The sequence below is a fragment of the Hemiscyllium ocellatum genome, chromosome 9 (assembly GCF_020745735.1).
Source record: "Hemiscyllium ocellatum isolate sHemOce1 chromosome 9, sHemOce1.pat.X.cur, whole genome shotgun sequence".
In the NCBI taxonomy this organism is placed as follows: domain Eukaryota; kingdom Metazoa; phylum Chordata; class Chondrichthyes; order Orectolobiformes; family Hemiscylliidae; genus Hemiscyllium; species Hemiscyllium ocellatum.
In genome coordinates, this window is record NC_083409.1 from 85254248 (window position 1) to 85277201 (window position 22954).

Below are 22954 nucleotides of genomic sequence, written 5' to 3' on the forward strand. Positions count from 1 at the left end.
TGTGCAGTTACTTAAAGAACAAACCAAAGGACAATTTTTAAAAATTAGTCTTACAATGGAAATGAACTCAATTCATGATCATATTTCTAGTTACAAAACAGTTCTGCTTTTATATGACTATTTCATAAATGATGGTGAGGTAATTATCACCCATCATTGATCCCTTGCTGTCAGTTTTCTAAATGATAATGAAGCACTCAACATTTAAACTAATTATTCTCCAAAACTGAGTCGAAATAAACAGAATAAAAAGAGATTTTCAAGGTGATTGCTAACCATTGTACTGTTGCTTCTTCAAAATGTTAGTGATAGGGCTATTAAATAATTCAGGAGTGTTACAGAAGGATTTTGTTGCTGTATTCATACCAATGTGAAAGATAGGTTTTAAAATAAAACTTTCTAATGTTACTGAAGGGGAGACAAACTTAAAACTTATTCAACAAAGAATTCTCATTTATACAACACTTCCATTTATCACAAAATACAGCCAATAAATAATTTTTTTGACATATCGTATTTCAGGTTGTAGTACAGGAACCATAGCAGCCTATTTTAACAGGAAGACCCATATTCTGCAATGAGGTGTTCATTAAGGGATAACTACTGGCAGGATACAAAAGAAAACCTCACAATTCTTCTGCTCATACTGCTTCTTCCTCTTAAGATTTATGATTGAAGCCAGGTCTTACCACAGTACCACAGCCTCTACCCTGGGTAGATCTAGGTGGCAGGCCCAGAATCTCATGATATTGACACCAATCAGATCTACACTAGCACTTCACGCAGCTAACCATTCAGACCCCAAGGAGTCTGAATTGTAGTGACTACGTACACTTTTATATATGCATTTTACCCTGCCGCAAGGCATAGGGAAGGTAGAGGCTCCAATTTTTTTTATCATACGGCTAATTAAGGAATAATGCCTGCTACTTGCATATGTTGGATGGATTATGATTGATTCTGAATCTGTTTTGTTACATTATGAGCACACAGTCTTTGGCCATCAGGTCTTGGAATGGGACTTAGAACATAAGAACTAAGAGCAGGAGTAGGCAATTCAGCTCCTCAAGCTTGCTCCTCCACTTAGAGTCATAGAGTTAAACAGCATGGAAACAGACCTTTTGGTCTGAACTTGTCCATGTCGACTAAGTTTCCCTAGTCACACTTGCTTGCATTTGGCCATTATACCACTTAACCTTTCCTTTCATGTACCTACGCAAATACCTACTGCTTTAACTGTACCTGCAGCTATTACTTCCTTTCCCTGGAGCATCGTAAGTTGAAATGTCACCTTATAGAAGTTTATAAAATCATGAGGTGTATGGATAGGGCAAACAGTCAAGGGTTTTTCCCCAGGATAGGGAGTCCAAAGCTAGAGGACATAAGTTTAAGGTGAGGGGGGAAAGATTTCAAAGGAAACTAAAGAGCAACTTTTTTCACACACAGGATAGAGAAATGAACTGTCAGAAGAAGTGTACAGGTTGGTACAATTACAATATTTAAAAGGCACGGGGTTGGGTAAATCAATAGGAAGGGTTTTGAGGGGTATGGGCCAAATGTTGGCAAATGGAACTGGATTAATTTAGGAAATCTGGTCGGTATGGATGAGTTGGATCAAAGACCCTGTTTTCATGCTGTGTACCTCCTTGACTCTGGCAGTTCGTTCCATGTACAAACCAAACTTTGTGTGAAAATGTTGCCACTGAAGTCCTTTTAAATCTTTTTCTTCTCATCTTAAAAACATGCCTCCCAGTTTTGAACTCCCCCATCCAAGGGAAAAGATCCTTGTTATTCACTTTATCTGTGCTCCTCATGATTTTAGTAACATCTTTTAGGTCAGCTGTCACCTTTCTAGCCTACAGTGAAAAAAAGTCTCACCTATCCAACTTATCCTTACAATTCAAACCCTCCAGTCCTGGCAACATTAGATTAGATTAGATTACTTACAGTGTGGAAACAGGCCCTTCGGCCCAACAAGTCCACACCGACCCACCGAAGCGAAACCCACCCATTCCCCTACATTTACCCCTTTTAGATTAGATTAGACATCCTGTTAAATCTTTTCTGAATCCTCTCCAATTTAATGAAATCCTTCCTATGGCATGGTGACCAAACTGTACACCTTATTTCAAAAGTGGCTACATCAACATCCTGTATAATCTCAACGTGACGAACCAACTCCTATACAAAGGCTTCTGAGGTGAGGGTGCTACCTACTGGGCCACACAACCACGTGGCTCCACTCATGCTTAAAGACCTTTTCTGTCGCCAGTCGGGGCAGACAGGATCTCAGTTCAAAGCTTCCAATTTGAAAGGTGATATTGTTAATGGTATAGCACTGCCAAGCACTCTTGGTACTGCACAACAGCATCAACCTAAATGGTGCACTTAGTTCTCTGGAGCAATACCTGAACTGATAACCATTTGCTGAGCTGGCACTAATTAACATTTTGTATTTACATAGTACAATCGCTGAGTACATAATTCACTCATCGCAGCTCCAGCTGATATGGTAGATAAATAGAAATCAGAAAAGTATGTTTTAAGATCGATGAAGTAAAATGCATTCCAGTTTAAACAATTAAAATGTCAATATTTTACATTTATGCCATATGATCATTTAGTAATCCAGTTGTTATAGAGTCCTTTGGGAGATATCAAGGATCTGATACAGTGGTGTCTTGATAGAAGATTGTTTTATATTCAAAAGTATGAATTAGGAGCATAAGTAGGCCATTTGGCCCATCAAGCTTGCTTTGCCATTCAATAAGATCACAGCTGATCTGTTTGTATTCTGAATTCCAGTTCCATGTACTCCCAATAACCTTTGCTTCCTTTGCCTTATTGTCATATCTAAAAGTATTAAATAACCCCACCTCCATCTTCTCTGAGGCCGTTCCAAAAATGCACAACTTTCAGAGAAAATAATTCCTCTCATCTCTGTGCTAAAAGGACAACCAACTAATTTTAAAGGTGGCCCCTTATAAAAACTTTTCTTGATTATTTTATGGGATAGCCTCACTGGCTGAAAAAAACATTTAATCCCCATCCTGATTTCTGTTGAGGAAGTGGTGGTGAGCTTTCTTCTTGAACTGGTGCAGTCCTGATGTGTATGTATGTCCAGTGATGTAAGGAAAGAAGATCTGGGAATATGTCTGACTGACAATGAAGAAGCAGTGATATGGTTTCAGTAAAGATGGTGTTGGCTTGGAGGGGAACCTGCAGGTAGTGGTGTTCCCAAGCGTCTGCTATCCTTGTCCATTTAGGTTGTAGAAGCCATAGGTTTGGAAGATTTATTGAAGGATCCTGGATGGATTGCTGCAGTGTGTCTGATAGATGGCATAATGCTGCTACAGTGCATTTGTATTACAAACAGTGAATGTTGAAGATGGCAGATAAGGTCCTAATCAACTAGGCTGCAATATCCTTGACTGTGTTGAATTTCTTGATTGTTGTTGGATTTGCACTCATCCAGAGAGGTGGAAAGCTCCTCATCGCTGACCTGTTCTTGTAACCATGGTATATTAATATGGACTTTTCAATTCAGTTTCTGATCAATGGTGACTCTCAGGATGTTGATAGTGATGGTAATACTGTTGAATATTAAGGGGAGATGGTTAGGATTCTTTTTGTTAGAGGTCCTCTTTTCTTAGCAGTCCCTCAAGATCAGAATAACTTTCTTTCACTCCAGAGATTTGAGTCCTGAGATCACTAAACTGACCAATGCTAGATCTGCAAACTCTGTGGCAACTGGAGAGCTGGAGTTCGAAGAGATGGATGGAAAAAATGTACAGGTTTTTGCTTGTTTCTGCCATCTTTGCACTTGGCCTCCATCTTGGCCTGTAGAAGGAAGGTCTCGCCAGTTTGAGAAGTCTAAGGCAAGAGATTCCCATGAATTGGTGGGGATCTTGCATTTTTCCATGAAGGTAACAATTGGTTCTGCTAAAGCTTAGAATAAAGATCTTACTTTGGAAGTCTTGTGTCAGAAATTTGGATGACGTGTTCTAGCCAAGATCGCTGATTGAACATAACAAGTACTTTAATGCTGGGGAAGTTGGCCTGTGGGAGGATACTGATAATGGAGCAACGACCGTGCCAGATGATTTTATGGAGGTGATGTTTTGCAAGAGCTTTGAGCTGTCTACAGTAGTTGTCCATGTCTCTGACACATACAGAATGGCAGATAGCACTCCTTCAGACCATGAGCCTGGAATTGAAATTGAAGTCTTAGTCATCAAACACTCTGTTCCTCACCCAGCCAGCCAAAGCTGGAGACAGTATTGAATTTCATCATTGATATCTTCCCTCACTGAAGAAAAGCCCCCGAGGGATGAGAATTAGCACATATTGTTCAGTACCATACAGTGAATCTTATTGTTGGAGGACAGTATTGAGTGGCAGGTGCAGGCTGCTAGAAGATTTTTGTTTTCCTGATATTTAACCTTAGACCCATTCCCTCATATATCTATGGGAATGCATTCACCTGCAATAGATTTAGACTATCAAGCTTGTTGTTTAGGAGTCAGTCAACTTGATCAGTAGTGGAGCTTTTGAGCCAATCTAGGAGAAAGTGAGGTCTGCAGATGCTGAAAATCAGAGTCGAGAGTGTGTTGGAGGCCTGATGAAGGGCTCCAGCCCAAAATGTCGATTTTCCTGCTCCTCAGATGCTGTCTGACCTGCTGTGCTTTTCCGGTAATACACTCTTGATTCGTGTCTGTAGTAGCTGGTGATCCATCTGGTGTTAGCTTTGCAATTGACTTTTGATACAACTGATTGGTTTGAAGGGCTTTTCAGGGGACCATTCAAGTCAACTAGAGTTACACGTTGGTTAGACCAAGTAATGTTGGCAGATTCCCTTCCCTAAAGAATATTGTTGCACAGAATGCGAGTGTCATGATTATGATAAGCCACTTGGTTTCACTGAGGAACAAAGGTGACAGTTAAGACAGTCACTGTTATGCAAAGATGGTGTTAGACATGTAGTGCTTGATCATTAGTAATTAGGATATAAAACTGGGGATACTGGAGGACAAATGCCGAGACATCTTTGGTGCCCAGAAATAGATTTAGGTGGATAGGCCTCAGTACTATGCCCAAGGCCAATCCATTATACCAGGGAAAGAAAACACATCAGATGAGCACAGGCCTGAGGCCTGAAATCAAATCAGAGGCAAAATATTATAAGATGACAGCTCCAGATGGGCAGAACTTGGCACTATAAAATTTTGATGAGTTTTTTTCGCCTCAAATGTTTGCATAGAACACTAATTCAAAATGGAAGGGATGCAAACATCCTTCATGGAAAGAGATGGCAACATGTTTTGCATGGTTCCTCAAATAAATACCAAATAAGGGATTGTGGTACCAGGAGCAACAAGCGCTACCCTTGCCACAAGCTACGTCTCCTAAAACTGTTTGTGTATGCACGCTGATTTTTAGAGGTGCAGAGTTAGCATGCACTGGTATCAGTAAACGTTTCCTTAAGATAATTGCATTGCAATGGAACAAACAAACAAAATTAAATTGCTGGCGAAATTCAGCAGGCCTGGCAGCATCTGTGGAGAGAGAAAAAACAGAGTTAACGTTTGGAACCTAGTAGTCTTTCTTCAACCCTACCATCCACAGTTCTTTGTTTTTATAGTTTTGTATTGGAACAAGTTTCAACAATCCAGCTGCTGTATGAATCCATGTCTGGATTTCAGGGCAGTCCTGCTTAGTTCTGGTGGGCGGGTTTAACTTGTGTCTCTCTCTGAGAAGCTGCAGAGTGGGGATGATTGTGCTTATTAATATGTCTTCGTGGATGGTGGATACATTTGCTCTAACGCCGCAAATGTATCAAGCAATCCCTGGTTTAATCTGCTGCACTGTCGTAATGTATAAATTGCTGAAATGGATGGAAAGAAGGAGCTATTTAGCGGCGATAGAGAAAGCGCGTACAGACAGGAAGAAAGCATTGGGCGGTGTGGAAAAAGCTGTGCTAGAGTTCAAAGTATCGGTAAGCAAAGATTGACTTCTGTAAATAAGAGCTGTCACAAACGAGATAACGCTTGTTTCTGGGTTGCTGAGACTTCAATTGAATTGAATTCAGAACAATAGAAATATGCTTCTATTGATATATTCGCGTCCCGCGATTTCTTTAAATTTCAAAATATACTTTATTCATAGAAATAAATCTTTGGTACCTGTACAATTTGTCATGTCGTTCATAAATATATACATTGCATGTCTTAACATTACAAAAAGATTGAATTAATCGAATTTACAGTTATCCTATTTACAGTTTCCTTTATTAACCATCCAGTCTCTTATTATTTAGCTGTGGTTTCAGTGGAACCCACCTAGTGAGTGGGTGCCCTGTTATGTGATAGCAAAGGAATCTTCTTTAATCCCCAGTTTATGGGATTACCATTGTCCATTTGACTGTCCTGTCTAATGGATAGCTGTCTGCATCGATTGCCAATTGAGTGGAAACCAGAGCAGAAACTGCTAGGAAGCCTTGACAGGTCTGACAGTATCTGTGGAGAGAAATTAATGTTTTGGTGGAGTGACCCTTCCCCTGAACAGCTTTACATCATTTGCAGTTTTTTTTAGTTTTTACTAATTGATGGGTATTGTTATGGAGCAGTCCAAACTCCTCAAAATATGTTGAGAAAATAACATATACCCTCACTTTTTTTCTTATTTTAAATGTAAATGCCAGATGTTGCATTGTGACTGTAATTTGATTGGTCAAGCTACCAGTCTTGAGCCAAAACACACTTAATTCATATGCTATGGTTAAAATACAACAACAGAAAGAAGGGAATGGAATAACTTTACTCTTGGAAAACTTAACAGAATAATAGATGATTTAATTACTGAACAGTATCTGTTCCAATATAGTAACATTCCACTGACACACCCTTAGCAAAGGCAAATTTATTAAAATAGATTGTCTCATAGGCAATTCTCCAGTCCAGAAGAGAAAAAACATCAAGAGAAAACAGTAGTAGGGGGAGATGCACTGTATTTTCCAAACCCAGCTTTAAGACCCCAGCAATAACTGCTATTGAACAACTAAAACTAAAAATACTGGTTCTGTGGGAGCTTGACCCCACCCATTCAAGCTGCTTCTATTGTTCTGAATTTAGGAACATAACCCAAGGCATCACAAGGTGTTTACTTTATGGGCTTTGAAGCAGACTACTTGGTACCTCTGTCTCAGCTTTCATAAAAAGTAAGGCCAGGACCAATTAAAGTCATAGTGTTGTCACACTATTTGCTGAATGTTGTCAGGTTACCGGAGTAAATCTTGACTATACTGTGGGAGGTATCAGCTGTCATTGTAGTACTTGTCGAAATACACCCATTTGTCTGGGAACTGCCTTGTGTTTTCATCTTTTGCATGCAGGGAAAACATATGGCTTCTTGCTCAGTCTAAACAGTTAATATTGCAATCAGGTCCTGTGAGTTATCAGGACTGACATTTAGCATGTTTGGGCCAAGTCCTTGTTAGCGTGATGTTCAAATTACACATAATCACCTTCAACTAATTGCCTACCATTTATTGGCTGAGATTTGAATCAGATATGAGTATTGCATAAGTGTCTGATGTGTCATGGGATAGCACAGTTTAGGATCTGCAAAAAAGTGAGAACGAGGATAGGCATGTCTCCTGGTCCTGATTGAATGCATCTCAGGGTACTAAAAGAGATTGTGGGAGAAATAGCAACTCCGCTTGTGGTAATTTTCCAAAATTTGCTGGACTCTGGTATAGTTCCAGTAGATTGGAAAACAGCAAATGTGACTCCACTGTTTAAAAAGGGCAGTAGACAAAAGATAGGGAATTATAGAAGAGTTTGCTTAACTTCTGTGGATAGAAATTGTCCCATTGGGCAGATGCAGCAGGTCATGCTTAATTAATCTTTTGGAATTTTATGAAGATGTTATGAGCATGGTGGACCACAGGGACCCAGTAGATGCAGTGTACCTAGATTTACAAAAGGCCTTCAAGGTGCTGTACAAGAGACTGCTGTATAAGTTAAAGATGCATGGCGTTATGGTAGAGAACTGGTTGACTAACAGGCAGCAAAGAGTGGGGATAAATGAGTGCTATTTTGGTTGGCAATAAGTAACTAGTGGTCTCCTCAAAGATCAGTGTTAGGACTGCAATTTTCACAATTTTGTATAGATGATTTGGAGCTGGAGACCAAGTAGCTTGTCAAAGTTTGCAAATGCCACTAAGATGAGTGGCAGAGCAAAGTGTGCAGTGGACTTTGAAACTTTGCAGAGGAACATTGATGCTTTAAATGGGTGGGTAAAGGTTTTGCAGATGAATACAATGTTAACAAATGTGAAGTCATCCATTTTGGTAGGAGTAACAGTATAAAGGACTATACTTGAATGGTCAAAAAGTTGCAGCATGCTGCTATGCAGAAGGACCTGGGTGTCCTTGTGCACGAATCGCAGAAGGTCGGTCTGCAGGTACAACTGGTAATTAGGAAGGCAAATGGAATTTAGTCCTTCATTGCTAAAGGGATTGTGTTTAAAAGCAGGGAGGTCATGTTGCAGCTGTGTAGAGTGCTCGTGAGGCAACACCGAAAGTACTGCGTGCAGATTTGCTTTCCTTACTTGAGAAAGGATGTACTGGCACTAGAGGGAGCTGCAGAGGAGGTTCATTAGGGTGGCATGGTGGCTCAGTGGTTAATACTGCTGCCTCACAGCACCCAGGTCCCAGGTTTGATTCTAGCCTTGGGTGTCTGCCTGTGTGGCGTTTACACATTCTCCCTGTGTCTGCATGGGTTTCCTCCGGGTGCTCTGGTTTCCTCCCACAATCCAAAGATGTGCCAGTCAGGTGAATTGGCCATGCTAGAGTGCCCATAGTGTTAGGTTCATCAGTCAGAGGGAAATGGATCTGGGTGGGTTACTCTTTGGGGGGTCTGTGTGGACTTGTTGGGCCAAAGGGCCTGTTTCTATATACCCTGAAACATATATTTATACTTTTCAAGCAAATTAATATTAACTTGCATTATATGAACAGTGAGCTACTTCATGTTGCAATCTGTTGCATTTCATTCCATGTGTAACCAAAATATGTTTTGTTTTAGGGCAGATCTAGAGACACTGAATCTGTTCTGTCTCTATCCCTTCTGGAGCTCCATGAACAATTGCAGGATGGCTCTCTTTCTCCCGATAGTGTGTTGTTTGCTTACATGGAAAAGGTATAGAATTGCATGGCTTGGCTTGCAATAGCTTGAAATCCTATTTGGTATTCAGCACCTAATAAAGCTGACTTTATGGATCACTTGCCTTAGCAGTCATTGTGGAACAGGTGATTTGTAAACACAAAAACTACTTGTTCGGTCTGGCAGTCAGTTAATTATTGAAGTTTCTTATTTTAGCATCGAGTTTTATTGATGAATATCAGTGACGCAAATAACATCACATTAACAGTATTGTTTATTTTATCTGTTAAATGACACTAATGTATTAATTACCTCATGAGAACCTAATTAAGACTAGAAACATTCTATGGTGGGAATTGGAGAAAAACAAGATGATTACACACGCTAGGGGTATAAATTATGCTGCCTCTACTACGAATTAGTGATCATTTATTAGCATATTCTAGGTCATATCTGATTCATAACCTAGTCTTTTTTTTCTCTTGACCTCTCAGCCGGCTTGATGATAATAAGTGTTATTTTGCAACCCATGAGTGGTCCAAGAATTTCTAAGTTTACATACTGAATCAGAAAGTTTTCTTGCACATACTTAACAAATTCCTCTCTATCTAAACTCTTAACATTAGCAGTTCCAGACTATGTTTGGAAGTTTGAAGTCCCCTACCATAACCACCTTTAGAGATAACTGAAATCTCCTTAGTTGATTTTCCATTGACTGTTCGGGGGTCTATAATTTAATCCCAGTTAGGTGATCATCCCTTTCTTATTTCTGTTCTACCCAAATAAGTTCCCTTGATGTAATCCCAGGAATATCCTCCCTAAATATGGTAGTAATGCTATCCCATAACAAAACTGCCATTTCCTCCTCCTCTCTTGCCCCCCCCGGCCCCCACCTGTTGTGGTTCTGTTCGCCGATCTGGAAATTTGTGTTGCAGACATTTCATCCCCTGTCTAGGTGACATCCTCAGTGCTTGGGAGCCTCCTGTGAAGTGCTTCTGTATTGTTTTCTCCAGCATTTATAGTAGTTTGTCTCTGCCGCTTCTGGTTGTCAGTTCCAGCTGTCCGCTGCAGTGGCCTGTATATTGGGTCCAAGTCGATATGTTTGTTGATTAAAGCTGTGGATGAGTGCCATGCCTCTAGGAATTCCGTGGCTGTTCTCTGTTTGGCTTGTCCTATAATAGTAGTGTTGTCCCAGTCGAACTCCCGTTGCTTGTCATCTGTGTGTGTGACTACTAGGGATAGCTGGTCATGTCGTTTCGTGGCTAGTTGGTGTTCATGGATACGGATCGTTAGCTGTCTTCCTGTTTGTCCTATGTAGTATTTTGTGCAGTCCTTGCATGGGATTTTGTACACTACGTTGGTTTTGCTCATGCTGGGAATCGGGTCCTTTGTCCTGGTGAGTTGTCTGAGAGTGGCTGTTGGTTTGTGTGCTGTTATGAGTCCTAGTGATCGTAGTAGTTTGGCTGTCAGTTCAGAAATGTTCTTGATGTATGGTAGTGTGGCTAGTCCTTTGGGTTGTGGCGTGTCCTCGTTCCGTGTCTTTCCCTTAGGCATCTGTTGATGAAATTGTGGGGGTATCCGTTTTTGGCGAATATATTGTAGAGGTGTTCTTCCTCTTTTGTTTTGCAGTTCAGGTGTGCTGCAGTGTGTTGTGGCCCTTTTTGAACAGTGTCTTGATGCAACTTCTTGTGTGTGTTGGGGTGGTTGCTTTTATAGTTCAGGACTTGGTCTGTGTGTGTGTGGTTTTCCTGTATACCTTTGTGGTGAATTCTCCACTTGGTGTTCTCTGTACCATCACGTCTAGGAATGGGAGTTGGTTGTTCTTTTCTTCCTCTCCTCTCTAGTGGCGAACAGAACCACAACAACGAGCACCCGAGCTACAAATCTTCTCACAAACTCCACCCCCCCCCCCCCCCCCCGGACCTTTCTATCTTTCTTACAGCATTTGTATCCTGGAACATTAAGCTGTCAGTCCTGTCCATTCCTGATGAAGGGCTTATGCTCGAAACGTCGAATTCTCTATTCCTGAGATGCTGCCTGACCTGCTGTGCTTTGACCAGCAACACATTTGCAGCTGTCCATCCCTGAGCCATGTTTAAGTAATTGCTATGATATCCCAGTCCCATGTTCCGAACTATACCCTGAGTTCATCTGCCTTCCCTGTTAGGCCTCTTGCATCGAAATAAATGCAGTTTAATTTACCAGTCCTACCTTGATCTCTGCTTTGTCCCTGCCTGCCCTGACTGTTTGACTCACTCTTTTTTTCCCAAATGTACCAGTCTCAGATTGATCTTTCCTCAGTATCTCCCTGGGTCCCACACCAACCCCACCTCCCACCACCCCCCACCCCCACCCCACCTTATTAGTATAAATCCTCCTGAGCAGCTCCAGCAAATCTCCCTGCTAGTATATTAGTCCCTCCTGCAAATTTGTAAGGAGCTCTTGCAGGGAATCGGACGCATGGGAGCACCATTACCAGCAAGTTCACCTTCAAGCCGCATACCATTCTGATTAAAACTATGTCATAGTGCTGTCACTGGGTCAAAATTCTTGAATTCCCTTTTCTAACAGCACTGTGTGCACTGCAACAGTTCATGAAGGTGACTTGCCTCTACTTTTGCAAGGGTAATTGGGATGCCTAATAAACGCAAGTCTTGACAATAATGCTTAGATCCTATGATTTGCTGAAGAGGTAAAAAATATTTGCACAGTTGCAGTGTTATGCTAGGTTTGCCCATTTCTTCTTTTTAAAGGCTTTGGAAGTCACTAAACTGCTGAACTGCGTCACAGAATTTCTTCCAGAATGTCAAACACAGCTTAAGAATCTCAGTGGGAAGAAGAAAGGACTTCTGTATGGGATCCCTGTCAGCATTAAGGACAACATAAACTACAAGGTAGAGGTTCAGCTGATTTTTTTTTTAAAAAAATGATTCGATGTGAAAATGTGTTGGTGGTGATGCAATGATTTAGTTTTGCTCCCTTCTCACTCAGACGCAATAATAATTTTACCCTTGGAGTGTAAAACATCCCCTAACAGCTCCCCTTCTTGGTCTCTTGACCTAAGCCTGAGGTAGCCAATAGTGGTTACATCCTTGTCCTTTATGCTCAATAATTCATTAAGTATTGGCCAGTAATGTAGCTTAGAAGTGTAAAGGCAATGGATTAAACTATCTGTATCATTTAGTCCTTCAATCAAGATTGTTGACCTAGCACCCACTGAATGACAAAAGTCTTACGGCTCAGAAGGAGGTCGTCGGTCCATTCTGTCTATACTGGCTCTTCAAATGAGCAATTAGGGGCGGCACGGTGGCACAGTGGTTAGCACTGCTGCCTCACAGCGCCTGTAGACCCGGGTTCAATTCCCGACTCAGGCGACTGACTGTGTGGAGTTTGCACGTTCTCCCCGTGTCTGCGTGGGTTTCCTCCGGGTGCTCCGGTTTCCTCCCACAGTCCAAAGATGTGCGGGTCAGGTGAATTGGCCATGCTAAATTGCCCGTAGTGTTAAGTAAGGGGTAAATGTAGGGGTATGGGTGGGTTGCGCTTCGGCGGGTCGGTGTGGACTTGTTGGGCCGAAGGGCCTGTTTCCACACTGTAAGTCTAATCTAATCTAATCTAAAGACCTATTGCCGATTTCCTGTCTTTATTTCATACGTTGCACATTATTTTGATTCGGATAGTCATTGAATAACCTCTTGAATGTTTGAGCGTAGTAACATATTGTGTGTGTCTGTTAATGTATACCCAACTTATCAGTTTGTTTCAAAGTTCCCTTATTACTGGCTTTTAAAACAGCATGTGTGCTTGTGTATCCTCTTCACTCAATCTCGATGTTTCAGGCGGTGACCAAGTCATCCAGTCCTGTTCTTTTTAAAAACTGCTTGGTTGAGGGCACATCTCTACAAGAAAGCTGTCAATTAATTAGTTTCTTCTACACTTCTTTTTGCTGTGTCCCTTTGAACAACTCACCTTGTGTAGTTAATGTCATTTTCCTGTTACAATCCTGTTAAAATCTTTTCGCAATATTTTTAAAATAGAAATCAAACATTCCAGATGTTAACAGTTTGTGCCCAGTTTACAATTGGATATCTTGGGTTTCCAAAAAACTTGCTAAATTTCATTAGACATTTCACTTCTCAAAATATTCCAGATTCTAACAGGTTTCCTTTTGACCTTAAAATACCAAATGCTGGAGATCACAGTGGGTCAGACAGCATCCATGGAGAGACAGCAAGCTAACGTTTCCAGTCTAGTCTTGAAATGTTAGCTTGCTCTCTCTCTGTCTCTCTCTATAGAAACTGTCTGACCCTCTGTGATCCCCAGCATTTGTTGTTTTCAATACAGATTCCATAATCAGCAGTACTTTGTTCCTTTCTTTTGAACTTTGTTGCTTCTCTGGAACCTACTTCTGTGTGTATTCATCTTTGCTCTTAACACAAGATTAAAGCTTGATGAACCATAACCGAGTAAAAAGTGAGGTCTGCAGATGCTGGAGATCAGAGCTGAAAATGTGTTGCTGGTTAAAGCACAGCAGGTTAGGCAGCATCCAAGGAACAGGAAATTCGACATTTCGGGCCAGAGCCCTTCATCAGGAATCCTGATGAAGGGCTCTGGCCCGAAATGTCGAATTTCCTGTTCCTTGGATGCTGCCTAACCTGCTGTGCTTTAACCAGCAACACATTTTCAGCTCTGAACCATAACCGATATGACCCATAGACCTCCCCTTTATCAATTCTTGTTGGGGTATAGTTGTCTTGCAATGTCCTAAACAAATAGTAATTAAACAATCCTGTGACCGGTCTTGCACATCCACAGGTCTGTTGTATCATTTTGACTGTGGAGAGGTTCCCATTATTTTTTCTTATTCAGGCTGGCTTTAAATCCAGCTGCTTCCAGGAACTTAAGGGCATACAGATTATGCATTTCTCAAAGGCTCCTGAAACAATTAGAAGATTTCTCATATCTTTGATCACTGTACTGCTGCTTAAAGTTCATGTAACTTTGAGTGCTTGAAATAGCGACTTCTATTAAATTACTTTATCAATCCCAATTTCAGAAACAAATAAATTGCACGCTTGGTGGTTTTAAACTGTTCTTGTCCAGATCAGAGACCCGAATGATCGGAGTCAGTTTGGGGTTCTCCCATTCTCGAACACTTTTTGGCTCAGAAATAACACACAGCCTGAAAAGTCTCTAAAAGACAAAGCCTTTCATCTGAATTGGATGTCTGCAAATTTCCAAAACCACATGTCTAGCAATGTGAAAGGTGCATGGTGAAATGAAAAGAAATCTGCCAGAAAAAAGTGTTAACTAGCAGATTGATCACAGCAGGGAAGAAGCTGTTCTGAAGACTTATGAATAGACTTCTCATAATAGAACCATCTTTCTCAGTAGCTGTAACACTACGTTCTGCATTCTGTTCATTAACACTGATGTATTTGTGTGATATGCCTGAATAGCAAGCAAAACAATACTTTTCAATGTATCTTGGTACATGTGATGATAGAAAATCAAATCAGACTGGAAATGTGTTTTAAAGATGTAATAATTTGGAGGGTCTTCAGATGATCTTGCCAGAATTTAACTGGCACTACAGTGGACTGCTATCAGAAGTGTGATTTGGTCAAAGTACTTGCTTGAAAGTGAATCAAGTCTTTGAATCAGCCTCCCACCACTCACCCTGAACCCAGCCACTGCTCCCTTCACTCTTGGTCATACACATTAATCTCTTTTAAGGTCTTAGCTGTGACTGGTCATGCACTGGTTGTATGAGACCTCTTTGGACTAGGTAGTCAATGTCCTAGTGATATTATCACTAGACTATTAATCCAGAAACTGTGCTAACATTCTGGAGACGCAGGTTCAAATTCTGCAATAGCAAATGGTGGAATTTGAATTCAATAAATAAAAATCTGGAATTATGAATCTACTGATGACCACAAAACAATTGCCAATTGTTGGAAAAACTTCTCTCACTCACTAATATCCTTCAGGGAAGTGAATCTGCCATCCTCACCTGATCTGGCCTACATGTAACTCCACAGCCATAGCAATGTGATTGCAAAGCCATTGAGAGTCAATCAACCCAGTTCAAGGGTAGCTCCGCACAGGCGTTAACTGGCCAGCCAGCAACGCCCAATGACCATGAGTGAATAGGGAAAACACTGTCTAGGATGCCCATTTGGTATCCACAGCTCAGTGGCTCAAAGGTAATATGGCGCATTAGGTGAGTAACAGCCGAGCCATTGGATGCATGCAGTTGCCTCCTGTGTGTCTATTTTTCAGGAGGAATACACTTTTTTGCTCAAAGTATTTCTGATTTTTGAATGATTTGGTTCCATGTTGTAGGAAGGCATGATCGTAGACAAATGTTCATTCCTTCCAATGAAATGCACTACGATTGCTGTATGGGATTTGCATCCCAGAAGATATTTGTTTACAATAATTTCACCTTTTTATTGCTTGGAGATTTTCCTGGGCATTCTCCATGGTGGGTGAGCAGTGTTTGTGCACAGACCACATGCAAGCCTCAAGCAGTTATAGAAGGGAGGTATAACGACCCCATTTGGACCTTTTCTGGGTTCAAGTGCATGTGGATCCCTAAAATTGGACATGCTACAGGGTGAGGCTGAATAGGCTTGGGCTGTTTTCCCTGGTGCATTGGAGGATGTGAAGGCTGTTCTTATCGAGGCTAATAAAATCATGAGGGGCATGGATAGGATAAATAGACAAAGTCTCTTCCTTGGGGTGGGGGAATTGAGAAGGCATAGGTTTAGGGTGAGAGGAGAAAGATATAAAAGAGACCTAAGGGATAACTTTTTCACTGAGGATGATACATGTATGGAATGAGCTGCCTGATGAAGTGTGGAGGCTGGTACAATTATGACATTAAAGACATCTGGATGTTATATGAATAGGAAGGGTTTGGAAGGATATGGGCCGGATGCTGGCAGGTGGGACCAGATTGGGTTGGGATATCTGGTCAGTATGGACAATTTGGACCGAAGGGTCTAAATCTATGTTTGTCTCTTGGGAATATTGAGTCATTGCCAAACTCCTAAAAATCCAGACAGATCACATTTTCCTTGGCAAACTTTCCTCATGCGTAAGCAAAAATCGATATATATCTAATTTTTGATTTTCACTAGTTTCTGCTCTCCTGAGTGAAATGAAAAAAGAAAAAAAATGTTTCTCAAGAGGCTTTTTGTTTAAAACACAGGGTTATGATTCAACATGTGGACTGAGGAAATTCTTTCACCAGCCTGCAACCAAAGATAGTGTCCTGGTCCAAGTGCTGAAGAAACAAGGGGCTATTCCTTTTGTGAAAACAAATGTCCCTCAGTCTCTGCTAAGGTAATCATGTGTTGTTGAGTTGTAGTTAGCGGCTGCTGATACTTTTAACAACTAAAAGAAATTTCAACATTAAGATAAGTGACATGTTTTAATATAGTTCACATACATTGTGAATAAAGGAGCTGAAAAGATGGTCACCTGCTTCTGTGAAAATACAGTAAATTATTGTAAAGATTAAAATTACAGTCATGCAACATAACTGCAAGAAGCAAAATGTCACAAACAAAGGAAGTGTGTGCCTTGTAGGGACTGTATAACCAAGTGCAGTTTGAGATCAATTCTGAATCTTTCTGAACAGACCATAACACCATAAGATCTAAGAGTAAAGTTATTAGATTTCCACATGTACAGAACTATGGGAGTACAGTGAAGAGTGTATAAATGTCACCACACACCACCACCACAGTTAGAGGTATTAACGAGAAAAGGTACAAAGTAAAGAGAGAGACGTTAAAGTATAACCATCATAGAATACATTCACAGAAAGAAATGAGGTAATGGCTAACATCCAAGTCTTTATTAATTTAAACTAGAAAATAAAGGAATTAAAAGTTTTTAAAATAGGGCGGTGCAGTGTTAGCACTGTTGCCTCACCGTGCCAGGACGCCAGGCTTGATTCTGACCTCAGGCAACTGTCTGTGGAGTTTGCATATTCACCCTGTGTCTGCATTGGGTTCCTTCAGGTGCTCTGATCTCCTCCTGCAGTCCAAGGGTGGATTGGACATGCTAAATTGCCCCACAGCGTTCAGGGATGTATAGGCTCAGTGGATTAGCCATGGGAAAGGGTGACAGGAATAGGTAGGGGTAGCAGGTCTGGGTGGGATGCTTTTCAGAGGGTCAGTGTGGACTCGATGGGGTGAGTGTCCTGTTTCCAACTGTAGGGATTCTGTTTTGTCAGTTGTTGATGATTGTACTGCTGTGCCCGGCTGTGAGGGGAATGTTTAATGGGTGGGGTGCCAGTCACAACAGGTTGCCTTCACCTGGGTAGTGTTTAGCTTCTCCTATGTTGTTGTGGCTGCGGTTGTCAATGTAAGTAGAGAATTAAATGACATTAATCCTGCCCCAACTGACTTGCTCAAACCATACTGGGGAGCGACCTGAAGCCTTACTGATTTGAATGATTTAGTATTATTGCAAGCCATGCCGTAGCTACTGCATTGTAAGTGGATGAGAAGTAGGGAGAAAATGGAAAATTAAATATAATCAAACGAAGCACAGAGTGTAGGAGACTCTCTACAAAATAAAATAAAAAGGGTGTTTAATAAATAAAATTAGATGCTTAAATAAAAACTGCAATAATTAACTGATTGCCAGACCGAACAAATAGTTTTTGAGTATACAAATCACCTGTTCAACAATGGCAGCTGAGGCAAGGAATCCAAAAAGTCAGGTTTTAGGTTCTGAATACCAATAGAACTTCAAACAGTTACAATCCAAGCATTTCCATACCACCTATTACTGCTGAAAGCCAATTCAAGGATTCTCAGGAAACTGAGGGAGGGGATCTTCGATGGTCATGGATGATTATGACTCTGTGATTTCTCCTTTTCAATCCATAGAATCCCTGTAGTTAGAAGCAGACCATTTGGCTCATCAAGGAGGAGAAAGTGAGGACTGCAGATGCTGGAGATCAGAGTCGAGAGTGTGGTGCTGGAAAAGCACAACCGATCAGGCAGCATCTGAGGAGCAGGAGAATCGACATTTTGGGGATATGCCCTTCATTAAGAATATGCCTGACCTGCTGTGCTTTTCCAGAACCACGCTCTCTACCTTTGGCTCATCAGGTACACCTCTGAAGAGCATCCCACCCAGACCTGCGCCCCCTACCCTATCCTTGTAACCCTGTATTTCCCATGACTAATTTACCACGCCTACACATGCCTGGACACTATGGGACAATTTAGCATGGCTAATCCATCTAACCTGCATATCTTTGGACTATGGAAGGATACTTGAGAACTTGGAGGAAACCCATGCAAATGCAGGGAGAATGTCTGTGTGGAATTTGCACAGTTGCTGAGGTAGGAATCAAACCTGGGTCGTTGACACGGAGAGGCAACAGTGCTAACCACTGAGCCACCTTGCTGCCCCACTTTTAAAAATCTTCAAGTCTTTGAATTCACAGGATGCATTTCTTTGACTAGAGTCATCCTCCCTCCTGCATCCTACCTGGTAACTCACAGTTTTCTACACTAAACATTTGCTTTCCTGTTCATAAAAATGACTTTAATATTCCATGCTATCATTCCCTTTTTTTTAAATGCCTTGTCTTTCCCCTCCCCTTATCGGCACAACAGTAGGCATTCATTCACACCACATTGATGCATATTAATGGGTGCATCTGTACTTCCACATATATAAACAAACAAATAACTTTTGGGGGAATTTACAACAAATCCAATGACTAAACGTTCAGTCTGGATGCAGGTAGCTGGCGTTGGCAAATTTCCTGGCTCGTGGCTCGTGTTATGATGCAAACTGCTCCCTGTGGGGTGATCTTCACTCCAGGAGCAAGGTGTGGGACAGAGTAGGACCTACTGCTCCTGGAAGTAGGCCAAAGAAGCAGCCAAGTTCTGAAACAGTCTGGTTAAAAAGCATGCTTCAGCTCTCTTTGATTGCATTACTCTTGTTTTACTTTTTGAGCTCACCAGCCTTCCTCCTTCACATCATCTTGCCCACTTTCCCCATGCCAATTCATGCCACTACTCTCAATGGCCTCTCATACTGTCTGTGCCAACTTATGGTGACTCCATTCCCATTCATCTAGTATACACCATGCACATAACCAATGAATGCAATGATAGCAATAGCATACATGGGGAAAAACGATTGCCCATTCTTATACTTTTGGGAGAAAATGATGTTCCTAAAATCCTATAGAGTTAATCTTAAAGAATTAAAAACAGAAGTTTAAGCACCTGACACATCTTAACCATAAAAAACAAATGTTCAGGCAGAGGGACCCCTCTTATGACACAGTGGTAATGCCATTAACTTGGACCGAGAGACACAAGTCCCACTTGCTCCTGAGGTGTCATCATATCCCTGAACAGTTTATTTAGAAAGAAGGTAAATTAAAAAATAATTAAAATATTGAGATAGGCTCTTGCATCACAGTAGTGATGTCACTACCTCTGACTCAGGAAGGATGGGTTCAAGTCCCCATCTGTTCCAGAAGTGTCTAAGACCATCTCTGAACAGGTTAATTGGAAAATATCCAGACATTGACAAAAATGTTAATAAAAATAACTTTTATCCTCATGGAGACATCAATCAAACAAAGTCAATTGTTGTCTCCACTTGTGTAAACAAACTCACTAAAATTTAATCCTGAGCACGCAAGCGGTCTTTTACATGTTAGAGTATGAACCAGATGGGATACCTGTTTTTTCAGCAGGAAGCAAAATCAAAGTGTACAATCACCTCCTTGTTCTGGTTTTTGAACAACATTGGCATGGGCGTAGAAAGGGCTTTTTTTTTTGTGGTATCCTGATGTAAGAAACCAAAACCTAGGAAAGGCTGAGAAATATAAACCAGTTCATGAAGATAACTTTTTTTTGTTTTTTTTTAAAGCTATGAATGCAGTAACCCTATTTTTGGGCAAACTGTCAACCCACATGACCACAAACGCACGCCGGGCGGGTCATCTGGTGGAGAAGGGGCCCTGATCGCAGCTGGTGGTTCGATCCTTGGCCTTGGGAGTGATACTGGCGGCAGCATCCGGGTGCCAGCTGCATTTTGTGGAATCTGTGGCTTCAAGCCAACTGGGAATCGATTGAGGTAAGTACACAGTTTACTTTGTTGAGCTAAAACTCAAAATGTTTGATTTCCTGATAATTTTATCAGGATTTCATTCATAGAATCCCTACAGTGTGGAAACAGGCCATTTGACCCAACGAGTCCACACCTACCCTCTGAAGAGCATCCTATCCAGATCCACTCTCCTAACCTTGCATTTCACTTGGCTAACCCACCTAATCTACACATCTCCTAGACACTACAGGGTAATTAACATGGCCAATCAACCTAACGTGCACATCTTTGGACTTTGGGAGGAAATGGGAGCACCCAGTGAAAACCCATGCAAATACTGGGAGAATGTGCAAACTCTACACAGTCAGTTGCCCAAGGGTGGAATGGAAACCAGGTCTCTGATGCTGTGAGGCAGCAGTGCTAACCACTGAGCTATCATGTCGTCTAAGGATCTTGAATCACTAGTGGTTTGACTTACAATGTTTGAGTCAGGGAGACTGTTTAACCTTTTTATAAACAAAAACAGTGTGGATTTGGGTCAAGTAGCCATTGGAAGGGGCTCAAATTGTGTGTGGGAAAGCAAACAAGGGCCAGTCATTTTCACCCCCAACTTCCTGTTTGCTACTCTTATGAAATCGCTAGCCAATTTTAACACTTAAGGCAATTACTGGCTATTTGAATTGTGCTAATAGAATTTAATTCTTGCATGTGAGTGTTGCTTGAGGAACTTGCAAGGAGTCAAAGTGACTGAGCAAATGGACGTTGCGTCTCAGTTTTCACAGAACTGATGAATACGTTTCCAAAACAAAATTGGTTGAAGGAACTCCAATTTAGCAGCATCAATCATTGATACTGTGAGACCTGCTGGGTTTCTCTAGCCATTTCTGTTTTGGCTTCAGATTTCAAGCACCACAGTTCTTGTTTTATTTTAGGATGTGCTTTCACTGCTTTGTAACACCTTAGACATCACCTTCACTGCTTTGGAGTTTTGTGGACCACCTCGCCACTTTATGTCTATCAACAATCCGCTCACAATGGGTGCCCTGCATATGTGGCTTTAACTTGGGTGAGGACCAAGATGAACAGCGGAAGGAGGATCGACTCCAATTTTCTATTTCACAAGAGAAACTACACGTGCGCAGTGCTGCACCACACATCTTTCACATACAACCTCAAATCTCAATTGAACGCAGTATTCCAAAAGTGGCCTAACCAATGTCCTGTACAGCCGCAACATGACCTGCCAACTCCTGCACTCAATACTCTTGAGGTTAAACTCCAAATCAAGGTTGCAATGAAGGAGGAGCTGCATTGATATGTCTGGCACCAGTGCCTTAGGAGACTCAGGTTTTCATATCAGGTGGTCACTGACATTTGCAGCTTTTTGGAAGAAACTTCCTTGTCACTGGATCTGCTGGCCATATGTTACCAGCGGCTGTCAAAGTCACTATTGAGTCATAGAACTATGCAGCATGGAAGTAAACTCACCCAGACCCAATTCCCCACTCTATTGCTCTATATTTCTCCTGATTAATACACCTAACCTACACATCCCTGAACACTGTGGGCAATTTAGCATGGCCAATTCACTTAGCCTTCATATCTTTGGACTGTGGGAGGAAACCAGAACACCCGGAGGAGATCCACACAGACATTGGGAGTATGTGCAAACTCCACACAGACAGCCACCTGAACCCACGTCCCTGGCGCGGTGAGGCAGCAGTGCTAATCGCTGAGCCACCATGCCGCCCCAGTATTTGGCCCATACTCCTCTAAACCCTTCCTAGTCATGTACCCAGCCAGATTCCTTTTTAAATGTTGTAAATATAATCAGCCTCCTTCTCCTGGCAGTTCATTCCATACATGCACCACCCTCTGAGGAAAAAAGTTGTATTTCGAGTTCCTTTTAAATCTTTCCCCCTTCACCTTAAATGCCCTCTAGTTTTGGACTCCCTACCCTGGGGAAAAGTCCTTGACTATTCACTCTATCCATGCCCCTCATGATTTCGTAATCTCTATAAGGTCCTCAGCCTCCGATGCTCCAGAGACAGTAGCCCTAGCCTATTCAGCCTCTCCCTATCGCTCAAAATCTCCAACTCTGGCAATATTTTTGCAAATGTTTTCTGAACTCTTTCAAGTTTAACAACGTCTTTCCTATAGTAGGGAGACCAGAATTTAATGCAATATTCCAAAACTGATGTGATCAAAGCCCTGTATAACCATATCATGATCTCCCAACTCCTATAACTTCATGCACTGACCAATAAAGGCAAGAGTACCAAACATCAATTTCAATAGCCTGTCTTAATATCTTCACTTCTGGCTCTTTGAAGGAATCAGCAAGAATATTCCCTGAATTTCAGCATCTGCCTACAGATATGTCTGTTGACGCTTGTTTGTCATGGCTCAGGAGCATAAGTCATAGGAGTGGAAGCAAGGCCATTTGGCCCATTGAGTCCACTCAGCCATTTAATCATGGCTGATGAGCGTTTCAATTCTGCTTATCCGCACTCTCCCTGTAGTGCTTAATTCCTTGCGAGATCAAGAATTTATCAATCTCTGCCTTGAAGATTCCCAACGTCCCGGCCACCACTGCGCTCTGTGGCAATGAATTCCACAGACCCACCACTCTGTCTGAAGAAATGTCTCCTCATTTTCGTTCTAAATTGATCACCTCTAAATTCTAA

General features: G+C 41.6%; 1 protein-coding gene across 2 annotated transcripts in view; it reads left to right on the top strand.

Annotated features, from left to right (window-relative positions):
- The first annotated feature begins 5759 nt into the window (after positions 1 to 5759).
- faah (fatty acid amide hydrolase) overlaps positions 5760 to 22954 on the top strand; it is a 61330-nt gene continuing 44135 nt past the window's right edge. Inside the window, exons 1-5 of one of the 2 annotated variants that reach the window (XM_060829897.1) lie at positions 5760 to 5995; positions 9087 to 9200; positions 11918 to 12058; positions 16381 to 16514; positions 20088 to 20294. In XM_060829897.1, the coding sequence (XP_060685880.1) occupies positions 5771 to 5995; positions 9087 to 9200; positions 11918 to 12058; positions 16381 to 16514; positions 20088 to 20294 (821 nt within the window). In that variant the 5' untranslated portion in view covers positions 5760 to 5770. The remainder of the gene's footprint in view (positions 5996 to 9086; positions 9201 to 11917; positions 12059 to 16380; positions 16515 to 20087; positions 20295 to 22954) is intronic. The other variant, XM_060829898.1, reaches the window with a different exon arrangement.